Below are 11,516 nucleotides of genomic sequence, written 5' to 3' on the forward strand. Positions count from 1 at the left end.
ATAGACGATGAAAAAGGAACGCCGACCCCTCGAACCGATCACGTATACTCGTCTCCCCCGGGTTTCGACCCTTTCGCCTTTGGGAATCGTTCTGACTCTTCGTTTACTTTCGATTTCAATTAAACGTCGCTATTTTTTTACTATCCAAAACCTCCTCGTCGTTCTCTGACTAGAGGCAGGGTTGAAAAATGAAGAACAACGTGCCTTCTTCTTGCCGGAATCTTTATTACAAATTTCAGCTTGCTAGAATAACAAGAATAATTAGTCTTATCAAATACAGCGAATGAAAACAGTCATGTGAAACCGTCTTAACAATTAAGCTGATGTATCTCGTTCGAGACGATATCTTTTATTATTCACGATCGTTCGAACATTTCGGTGACAATATTCGGTGAATAGTATTCTCCTATTAATTATGCTATGTAATAGTTGCTCAACAATTTGTAGAATATTCCTCAAAATAATTAGAGGATTAAATTTCAGGTATCAACTATAAAAAGTTAAAATTCTATTCTATTTAAAATAGTAATAATTATTTTAAATAAAAGAATATGCAACATGTAATATGTGGAGCAAAATTTTATATTCTTCCAATATATGTGTATCCATTAATTCGTAATAGCTATAATCCCCCAATTATTTTGACCCTAATTGTAACGATAAATATGAAACGAAACGTCACGTGTATCCCTGATGCGATTAGGCACTTATTTCAATTGACTGGCATAATTATGCTGCATTATTGCAATGGAAGTCAAAATGGAAGTATCAGAAAACGCGATTCATTCGTATTCTATACAATGTGTATAAAGGAAGCATAAATTTCCAAAGAAAAAAGTCACATACAAAGCGTGAAATTTGCGATTATATAAAAATTTGTATCTACAAAAGTCTAGTAAATTCAAGGCGCTTGATTAATAGTGAATATCCGTTATAAACTATAAGAAGCACTTTATGAAACTACGCAAGAACTCTTCGCATAAAATAAATGTTTTCGTATATACCTAGGAAGACACTTAATCATTGCTCAAGAAATATAGAATTAGCAACAACAAAAACGTTTTCTCATTTGCGAATAATAAATATTTTCTCTTGTACTACTACACTGGTTTGTAAGGCACTACGATCGTTTGTTTCTCTGTTCGTTATCGTCTAAGACTCTTCTTTCAATGCTTAATTATACAGAACAAAGAAGAAACCAGTCAACACTTCGCAGAACACGAAAGCACAAAACAACTTCCTACATGTACATATTTCTTTTCAGTAATATCAGTTTTACTGTGGCAGTAATGTCAAATTTGTGAGAACATAAATATTACTTTGAATTCTCGAATCTACAAACTTTTAGTTTAAGTAACAATCGGAATATCATTTTCGTAAACTTGGCAAGATTAATATTATAGATTAACAAGTCGAGTGAAATTGATGATTTCCGAATATACAAATTTTGCATATTATCATAGTACATATAGTTACTCGACATAGCAATACTGATTTCTGTACAATATAGTTGTTAAATGTACTTCCAAGAGGTTGTAAAGTTCCGCATGTAACGAATTCATCTTGAAACAAGTCAATATATGCAAAATTTGTTATATATACACACCTATCTCTTATATATAACTAGTAAATACTCTACATTTAGGAACTACAGAACTAATAATATCATTGTGCATTTAAAACCTTCCGTGTAAATTCATTTTACGGATAATATTGTAACAAACGACACAGGTATTTCATTCGACATTAAGAATTAATTATTCCGCTCTCCTTGGTCGCTGCTATATGTACTAGCAGTTTAACCAATCCTTTACCCTGCATGAAGTTAACCATTCGCAACCAAACCAATTTCAATGTGGTACACAATTTAACTACTCGTTCTTTTCCATTTCATTATTGCTTTGTCGATATTTTAATATAGCTTGCCATATCCTCAATTCAATTCCTCCTCTGAAAAGTTATAATATTTATTAAATACTCTCTATATGTAGTCTAAAGAAACCTTCTTAACTCTATCTCTACCTGAGATTAAGTCTGCGAATGTCCTCACGTGTAACGTGATTTAAGACATCATCCAGTGTGTACTGCTCGTATAGGAACTGTAAAAGGTGATATCAATTAGTACAATCCTTTATTCGCTAGGAGACAAATATCAATATAAATTGTAATATTCACCCTTTCGATCGACATTTCATCCACTTGAAGACTTTGTAACCACTCGATAAGAGCTTGATCACTGCATGAAGTTGTACTAGAAGGTGCATCGCTAATAACCAATGAAATTGGTTGTTGCACTATGTTTCCAGATATTGATGAATTATATCTATAACAGGGACGCAAGTTAATTGCAACATATCGTATTATGCATTCCAAATTAAAATTACGAGCACGATTAAATCTTACCCTGATTCTTGTCTCATAGTTCGTCTATTTATACCTTCGCAAAGTCGTGTTAAAGCATTAACCTGAGTTCTTTGTTCCTCAAGAACCTGTTGCAATAAAGCTTGATACGATTTCTGACTTTCGATCAGTTCTTGCAGCAATCTCAAATTCTCCATTTTTAAAGCCCCCATTTGATCTCGATATTCTTTCCAGTACTTGTTATCCAAAGAGTCACCGGTTTTCTGCGATTTTACAGAATTTACAGTCGATACACCGGATGTAGATCCTTCTTCTGGACCTTGATCACCGGATTGTACGCGTTCTTGACCAAGTAAATTGGCGCCGAGTTCTGTAAATAATGTATTAAGAATTTCTGTAAATAATATATTAGTGTATAAAATGGTGTTAGAAATATTACTTTACACAAAAAATGACCATAATATTACCAGGGGAAAGTACAGTGATGGCAGCTTGTACAGCATTTCTCACTAAATTATCCAGTGCAAACATCCAATGAGGCTTTATACTATGCATTCGTAGAACCTCGTTCACCGCCGTTTGAAATAGATAAATTGCTAAGTTGAGATGATTAATGGCGATAGAATCAAAATCCAATTCTTCTTTCAATGTTCTAATGGCTGTCACAATCACTCCTTGATTTTGTTCCACGATATAATCTCTCAAAGCTCGCATTAATAATATTAGATGATTCTGAAAACATAAAAACTCGGTATTAATTAAAATACGCAGTTCACATTCATGAAAATTTAGGAATAATTACCATTTGAAGAACAGTTTGACCCTCCGCCTGACATATACCTCTCATCCATACTTCACAAATTTTTGCCTCATCTTGATTAAGAACTCTAGTTAATGTCATTCTTCTTTGACTATCTTTTTTCAGCAGATAGAAACCCTCTTGTTCTTCGCCAGTCTTCTGACCGGGTTGACCTATTAGTAATATAAGAACACGTTAAAGTTAAATGATTCTCAAACACATCACAAAATTAATTATAATTATTCACCTCCTAATTCAACTTCTGGTGATAATAAACCACCAGAAGAACTTCTCCTAGTCATGGAGGCTCCTGCTGTGTCACTTTCACTTGTCTCTATAGAAGGTGTATTTCCTATTGTACTGAAAATACGTTAAATCGATGTTATATCTAAATGTTAAATCTCTAAAAAATGTTAAATATCTAAATTTACATTTGCATCATTGTGCTTTGAATTTAAAGTTTGCATTATACACGTGTCACAAGGGCAAGAATATTTCCTGGAAGATATTTTGATTGAAAATAAACCTGAATACATAGGGCAATCACTGAAGCCATGAGTATATTCTACAAGCGCTATCTCAAAAATAATCTTAAGAACTTAAAGTTGAAAAGCATATGAATAGTGTTACATAAATCAAGTTTGTAATAAATTTCCATTGAACTTGTTTAGGACATCAAACTTTAGTTCACAGTATCATTAGCTTAAGACTAGTACAAGGAAGATTAAAATGACATAGGGGTCTTAGTCTTCCTCCTTACTACATAGAAAAATATACCGAATTACACATATTACAATTAAACAGGAAGCTCCATTGCCCACAACACATGAATGTTTAGCAACATAAAGCAACACAAATATTAATAAATTATATGGCCTAACTACTATTAATCATAATTAATTCCTTGCTTGTATGAAGATAGATTTTTCTGTTTTTTGTCAATAACATGTATCACTATTATTTGTTATATTTTTGACAAACAGCTATAACCATCTATAGCGTTAGTACCATACCTGTTAAAAGAAAGGGTTGCAGTGGGCATTCTAATGGGGGACAGAAGGTGTGCTGGACTGCGCTCCCTCAGTGGGCTTGACTTTGTTAGCCCTCCACTGTACGTGACACTTTTCGATTATATTTCATCACAAGAAAATGGGATTTAATGACAAATAGAAAATAAAGAAGAAAAGAAGTTAAACCGCTAACCACGTATTCAAATACATTGCGTGCAATGTATTCAGATTTATTACCCGAAAAAATCTATTTACTAACTGCTATATATTTCTTTGAAACAGAAAATGTATCTCTATATAAAAATTGCTTTCAGCAGCAAAACAACAAAAACCGGACGATTCATAAATAAATTAGAACATGAATATTTGCATATAATTACATTAATATAAATGACATATTTACGTTACCTATCATCTGATTGTGAAGTTTGAATAGGAGAAGCGGAAACAATATGATTATTATTGGTTTTATCAGATTTTCCTAAGCGTTCTAATCTGTCAGCAGGTACTGAAATGCTTCTACTAAAATCAGGTACTGCGGCCAATCGATTGGTTTTCTTTTTTCTACGCACATAAAAAACAATATTATTGTATCTATTTACTTATGTAATATGGAGTTTGTATGTACGTGCGTGTGTGTGTGTGTAAATATGTATATATCACGTACTCATTTAAAAATGGATCCTCTAATAATTCAGCTGCAGTTGCTCTTATGTCAGGATTGGGTTCAAAACAGCGTAATATAAAATTCTTTGCCCTTTCAGATAATTCTGATGGAATTTCAGGGTGTATTTTGTAATACCCAACCTGTTAGAATGAATTTTTTAAATATATATAAGATTATCTTCAGTAGAAATTAACTAATATTTTACCTTAAATACTGCAGCTTGAGGGGAACCTAATTCAATGAACGGTGGTTTACCAGTCGCCATTTCAACTATTGTGCAACCCAAGGACCAAATATCTGCCTACATCACATATCATAATATAATAATTTTCCTTTCGTAAATAAAGAATATGTATAACTTACAGGAGCACCATATCCACGCTGTCCCTTATCAATAACTTCCGGTGCCATATATTGCAAAGTTCCAGTAAACGTTTCTGTACTTGGACATAAACCAGCTAATCGTTTCGACATACCAAAGTCTGAAATCTTTACTACGCCACTATACGTATTGACTAAAACATTATCGCCTAAAAGCAATAACTAAATAAAAATACTGAAGACTTCATAAATAAAATATTTCGTACATTATACTTTACCCTTAATATCTCTGTGGACGATTTTTTGATCATGTAGATATTTGAGACCTTCTAAGATTTGTTTAGTGTAATAAGCAATTGTAGATTCATTTTCTTTCAGAGGACCCCATTTTGACCTTAGTAAGGCTGATAAACTACCTAAAAGAATTAAAAAAAAGAATAAAAATAAATATAGTAAATATATACTATTCCTCTTTATACCCTTTCATTCTATTTATTTACCTCCAGGGACTTGCTCCATGAAAATTTTAAAGTATCCTTCTTCACTTACAGAACCTAAGTATTGCACAATATTTCTATGCCTCAATTGGCTGTGTAATTTAATTTCCTCGTGTAAGGGTTGCACATCTCCCAAATTCCGTTCTCGAATTTCTTTGACGGCAATTCTAACTTGCGTATTTAAATCTCGAGCAGCATAGACAATCCCGTATGTACCTTTACCCAGCATTATTCGTTTGTTTTGATCATCCAATTCATATTCAAACTGTGAAGAAATAAATGTTAATGAAATAAATTTATTTAAAAACTGATATTAACTAACAATAATTTACAAACCTTCATCCTATCATCAGTCATATATGCATCCAAATCTGTAACCATACCCTCCTGATCCCTGGTCATTTCCAAGATTAAATCATAAAATCTTTGTCTGCATTGAACAGACGGGAAATACATTTGGAAATCATCAGAGTTTTGGTGGACATATAAAAAAAGACAGCGTTCGTCTCTTTTGTACAAGCTTACACTGCGTATCATGTTCGCGGTAAATAACCAATCGTGAACTTGTTTACAACTATTCTTCATATTGTCCAAGCAAAGATTCCAAATTTGCACTGATTTCTCTTCTGCCCCAAGGTTTACGTTTACATAGCTCGGCATCAAGATCTTCGTTGGCTCCAACACTAAGAGCTAAAATAGAAAGGTTAGTGACTAATCCCTCTTTTCACTGCAGAAAATCGTAATAGAATCTTGATTCATTAAAGTCAGTCTAAGAACCTGCACTAAGAGCAGTTTTATATTGTTCTTACTTTGACCCAAAATGTACAGAAGTAAGCTGGATTGGTAACACAATATTATAAGCCATAGTCTCCCGAATTGGAAACTGGATCCTTTGTAGAACGATTCCATTTATCAACTTACTGGAAACCGTATACTATCTCCAACTTCCGATTTTGTAGCTTCAACAAAGTAGTCCATCCAAAAACTAAATATTTGCTCCTCTGGCGAAACCTCGGCTTCCTCATTCTTTTTACGAAACCTATCTATCAGCGATATGTTCCCTATTGTTGATTTCAGGTACCTAATTAAGAAACAATACAATTAATATTCTAACACTTTCTATTTTAACATACATATAGCTTCAATGATAACAAGTGCATACCAGTTTGGCGGCTTCAGTTTAAACATGCACTCGGCAGCTTGGATAGCTTTCGAATAGTCTTCGGCAAGTACACTGATTTCAAAAAACGTTGCCACATCCCAATAATCCTTTAGGCTGGATAAGCTACCTTTCTTGCCAATGAGATTATTCAATACCATGCCTATGTGTTGTAATTCTTCACTTTTGGAAAATTCGTTCCCTGCTATAACGAGTAACGTAGCAAGATTGATACCGGCATATTCATTTGGTTGCACCTGAATATAGAAGTTGTACTTAGAAGAAGTTGTGTGGTTCAAGTGTTTATTATACTACAAAATGAAGAAAATAATATACCTCGAAACCTTTTCTATACCAATGAATAGCATTTTTTAAACTTTCTTCGTCAGTGTGTCTACTTTCAACGAATTTATCTTTATATATTCTTCCACACAAACATAACATATCAGGAACATGGTTTTCTTTCTTCTCTAGTGCTTTTTCTATAACTTTTAATGCTCTCTCCCTATCACCTTCTTTATTTCGTCGATTTAACGCAAATGCGTATAGATACCGAATAGCTGGCGTGTTGATGTAATTCTTATGAGTCGGTATCGTTCTTAAATCATCAACTAATTGTACCATTGCATCGTAATCCTACACATACAGAACTTTAATTAGTAAAGGAATATTTTTCGAAACAAAAATCATTGCTGCATTACCTGTATTTCACGGAAGGAAATCAGAACGTTTAAAACAACCTCTCCAGACAAAACGTTTGGGTCATCTAAGCGTTTACGCATATTGTTCAAAGCTTTCGATAGTTCTTCTCCAGAGTATGTTTCACGAGCTTTCCGCAAATCCGCGAGGAACTTTTCTTTCATATGTGCTCTAAAAATTGTATAATTTATTGTGAAAATCGATAATGAAAATGACATTATTGTCACACTATTGCAATAAATTCAAGTTCGTTACAAACTGTTAGCAAGATTCTCAAATTATAAATATGTTCGAATGCTATAACTCAATTTTATGTACAAAATGATAAGATAAGAAAATATTCACTTTGTTACTATGACATAATTTGGGTAAAAGAATAATGTACTTTGCTTTCTTATCTATAAAAATAACATATGATAACAATGTAGTGAAAACTCAAAACATACTTAGATTGTACTTCGACATCTTGAAATAACTTTTTGAGCTTCAATGTAAGATGTTGCTTTGGGTCTATGACTTCTTCTCCAGTGATCCTGGTAGTAGCTGGATTAGTTGCCACACATGAACCACATTCCACCACACGGTAGGATACAAATGTATAGTTACCACATGATAACTGCACATTGTGAAATTATATGTTAAAAGATAATTTTTAAATATAATACGTTAAAACAATATAAATGTACCTTAATTCTGATTGTTGTTTCTGTATCTACGTCATTATGTAATAGAATATTTTCTTTCATGCCGAAACTTTCTCTGACACCAAGGTGATAAAACAAGGCAGACTGTTGTAATTGAATACTTAAATCTACAACAGCTACATCTGCATTATAGAATGTGTCAAGTACATTTGTTTCGCCGAAATCCAACTTTTCAAACTAGAAAAATAATAATCAAAAATATTTAGAGATTGTAACTTTTAGCAATAAAAAATATTTATACCTGAATATGATGCATGTTGGCATTAACTAGATTGCAGGCTTGTCTGACTTCCTCTAAGGCTCTCCTTCTCTGAGCCAAATGTTCTGGTTGTTGTAAGTCTAAAACACAAGCTACATCCATTCTGGGTCTTCCTGAAATAGTGGTGTGCCCGGAAATATCACTATATGTACCAATGCTATCAGTACTAGAAATACCTTCTGCGATAGTTGATTGTGCAGCCACTGTAAAATGTTATTAATGATTAACAATACCAAATACTTCCTCAATGAATTGAATATAACAAGAAATTACCAGTCATGTCAACTGTATCGCCACAAATCGATGGCATGTTGTATAATTGTTGAATGGAAATGGTATTCTTAATTCTTACTTAATAAGTGTTTGGAAGTATCAACGAACAAAAGACTTGTAAATTCACCTGTTTGAAAAAATAAAATACATAGCATAGTAATAAATTATAAATTTGTATTATTATACCATTAAACATATTTTAATTACCATAAAATATAAATTTATAACTTTTCAGAACATTACGAATTATATGTAAAAACTAAAACATATGAAGTTTTAAGAAAGTTGTACAATTCATACAACTTTCAAAAAATGTTTTAAACAATTGTCGTAAAGAAACATTACTATTCTACAGAAGACTTTGAACTACAACGAAACAACAAAACGTAATAAAATCTTGAACAAAAATTCGCTTGTAACATTGGCTCGCAAAAAACTAATGCATAGTGAAAATAATGCACGTCGCTTCACGAACGCTACCATGGGATTCTCGTAGGGGAATTATTGTTTAATTGGACCAGGATACGCGAAATACCTTTTACACTGCACATTATAGATACAATCTTCCATTTCTTCTAGAACACACAAATCCGGAGTCGAGGTCGTGCTCGCGCTGTACAACTCACATAAAGAAGTTTCTTGTTAGTTCACAGATGGCAGAAAGATCAGTCGCTCTGCCGGTATAAAAATAGAAGCTCTTAAGATAGAACGCATTATAATAAGAATGAAATGATAATTGCGATTAGAATCGTAGAAGTAAAAATCACAACCACGCAAATCATTTAATAATCCTCGAGCGCAATAGTGGAAATAAATAATAGAAGCACACAATAATTAGATTGACTTTAAGTTATTAGAAAGATGATTTAATTCGTGGAATACATGATATTTATAAAAAAATGTGTACAAAAAAAAGAATTTAATTAATTTGTATGTCAACTATGAAACATCTTCCAGCATGGTTACCAACGTGATATTAAATAAATTAATCTTCAAATGCATATCTTCGATAATAAAGCGTGGTATTGTTCACGAGATTTATACTCTGTAGAGTTAAAACATCCGACACAAGATAGCCCGAATGCTACTACCGCAAAACACTTTTGTCGATCGACTAGAATCGACCATTTATTCGGAGAACATACTAGCTGAAGAGGTTCGGCAACACGTAAATGCGAATAATGAGTTTGTAGGTCATTCGGATTCGATTGGACTGAATGTTACAGTACAGAGCATCGTGGAAACGTACCAATGAACTCCACACGAGCAGGATGTTAGGAACAGGAAGAGCGATCATAGTTACGTAGATTGTCGGAAGCCACGACTTTTCTACTCGCGTACTTATGGCTGTTAACTGCTGTTAAATAGAATAAGAGATCTCAATTTCGCTCCTTTATTCATCAGAGCAACTTTGCCCATCAGATTTAATATCTGGGTTAATATGTAAAGTCTACTTCTACTTGTTAAATACAAACTTTTTTATTCTTTACTTAATCACATAGAATATTATGCAATTGGATAGGCCACAAATATGATCGCAATGCAAATAGTAAATGCGTAAATGCATTCTTTATTTGCTCTATATGTATATTGTTATATTCTGTCTTAATTTATTTCTGACAAAATTTATAAATAAACTTCGTCTAACTTTGTCACTTAGTAAAAAAATGTTATATAATAAATGAAATAAAATTAATATCTAGAAATTTAAAAAGTAAGTAATTATTACTGTCACATCGTAAGTTTCTCAGTGTATAATCAATATCAACTTACTTGAATGACAGGAAATCAATATCCCCCGATAAACAGCAAAGTTGTAGAAACTACGTGATCCTACCGCTGGATAGTCGATTACGTGACCCGTATTGAAAACCAAGAGTAACTACAATAACAGCAGAAAGGGTCCAAAAGGTGATCATGATTCGTATGTACGCGGTTTACGAGTGCGTGAAGAATAGTGGGGTGCAGTGATGCGCGGAGCGGCCACTCCGCAGCGCTCCCCTTTCATTAGGAACACAGCAGAAGCAAGAAGCTATTGTCATCTTAACTTAGAAGTATACATACCCCTTCTTTTTATTCAATCCGCGTAATAAACCGTATTTTGTAACTAGCAGCGTAGAATGCAAGAAGGCCGCACGACAACAGTAGACAGTATATGTATAACAGTATTATTATACTTCTTTGTAACTTATGTTATTCTATCACAGGGGGACCCCAAGAACTGGCCTGCCCCACGATCGCGATCGACCGACAAGACAAATACGTCATTTCTCGCGATCAAGAAGCGCTGAGATTTTCTCTCTTCGTTCCATTTTAATTGCTCTTTACTACACAGGAATTCTCAGAAATAGAAATACAGAAAGAATAACAAATGTTCTTATTCAATATTATTATAATTATGACGTATAAATATATATATTCATGATTATAGATTAAGAAAATGAACTATCTTATAACATTTAATAATAATAACCTAATGTGTATGAGTATACCTATTACAAGCTATATATACAAGTACATATAAATGTATAAATTTTATATAGTATATAGTACCTAATTTTATGTAGTACTAATTGAACAGTATAGATATATAAAACGTTTATGTGTATTGATATCCAAGTTTTCTATCAGCAAGTTCTCTTCAATAACCAACGGAGCCACGTGCGAATGAAACAAAGAAGGATAGGTAATGGTCCATAGATATCCTAACTCGAGATACTTGCCTGATCATTGGGGAGCCTCGCGGTGTAGAAACCGCTCGAAGAAT

General features: G+C 33.1%; 1 protein-coding gene and 1 long non-coding RNA gene across 8 annotated transcripts in view; one reads left to right on the forward strand and one right to left on the reverse strand.

Annotated features, from left to right (window-relative positions):
- LOC143303658 (uncharacterized) overlaps positions 1–11,516 on the forward strand; it is a 139,681-nt gene that overhangs the window by 123,331 nt on the left and 4,834 nt on the right. The window lies entirely within an intron of this gene.
- Positions 206–10,543, reverse strand: Ask1 (apoptotic signal-regulating kinase 1). Of its 6 annotated transcripts, none has more exons than XM_076624921.1 (24): positions 10,523–10,543; positions 8,750–8,876; positions 8,459–8,679; positions 8,200–8,394; positions 7,960–8,129; positions 7,516–7,684; positions 7,151–7,450; positions 6,818–7,071; positions 6,577–6,736; positions 5,992–6,345; positions 5,659–5,920; positions 5,437–5,574; positions 5,201–5,367; positions 5,043–5,138; positions 4,838–4,977; positions 4,579–4,734; positions 4,174–4,269; positions 3,408–3,520; positions 3,164–3,333; positions 2,829–3,093; positions 2,404–2,755; positions 2,176–2,323; positions 2,023–2,099; positions 206–1,950 (listed from the first exon to the last, which is right to left on the reverse strand). In XM_076624921.1, the coding sequence occupies exons 2-24, from the start codon at positions 8,784–8,786 to the stop codon at positions 1,872–1,874; spliced, it is 4,119 nt and encodes a 1,372-aa protein (XP_076481036.1). In that variant the 5' UTR covers positions 8,787–8,876; positions 10,523–10,543; the 3' UTR covers positions 206–1,871. The 6 variants fall into 6 exon arrangements, with proteins under 6 accessions (XP_076481036.1, XP_076481034.1, XP_033203561.1 ...); XM_076624919.1 differs by lacking the exon at positions 10,523–10,543 and adding an exon at positions 9,285–9,439; XM_033347670.2 differs by lacking the exon at positions 10,523–10,543 and adding an exon at positions 9,285–9,436 and having other exon boundaries at positions 2,404–2,731.

The sequence above is a fragment of the Bombus vancouverensis genome, chromosome 15, assembly GCF_051014615.1.
Source record: "Bombus vancouverensis nearcticus chromosome 15, iyBomVanc1_principal, whole genome shotgun sequence".
In the NCBI taxonomy this organism is placed as follows: Eukaryota; Metazoa; Arthropoda; class Insecta; order Hymenoptera; family Apidae; genus Bombus; species Bombus vancouverensis.

What these genes read in the sequence shown, in the direction of transcription:
- Ask1 (XM_076624921.1), bottom strand. Translation starts at nt 8,786, where the DNA reads ATGCCATCGATTTGTGGCGATACAGTTGACATGACTG. An exon ending in CGTCCACAGAGATATTAAGG is followed by an intron (nt 5,368 to 5,436) that starts GTAAAGTATAAT and finishes TATTGCTTTTAG; the next exon opens with GCGATAATGTTTTAGTCAAT. An exon ending in CATCACTGTACTTTCCCCTG is followed by an intron (nt 2,756 to 2,828) that starts GTAATATTATGG and finishes TATTATTTACAG; the next exon opens with AAATTCTTAATACATTATTT.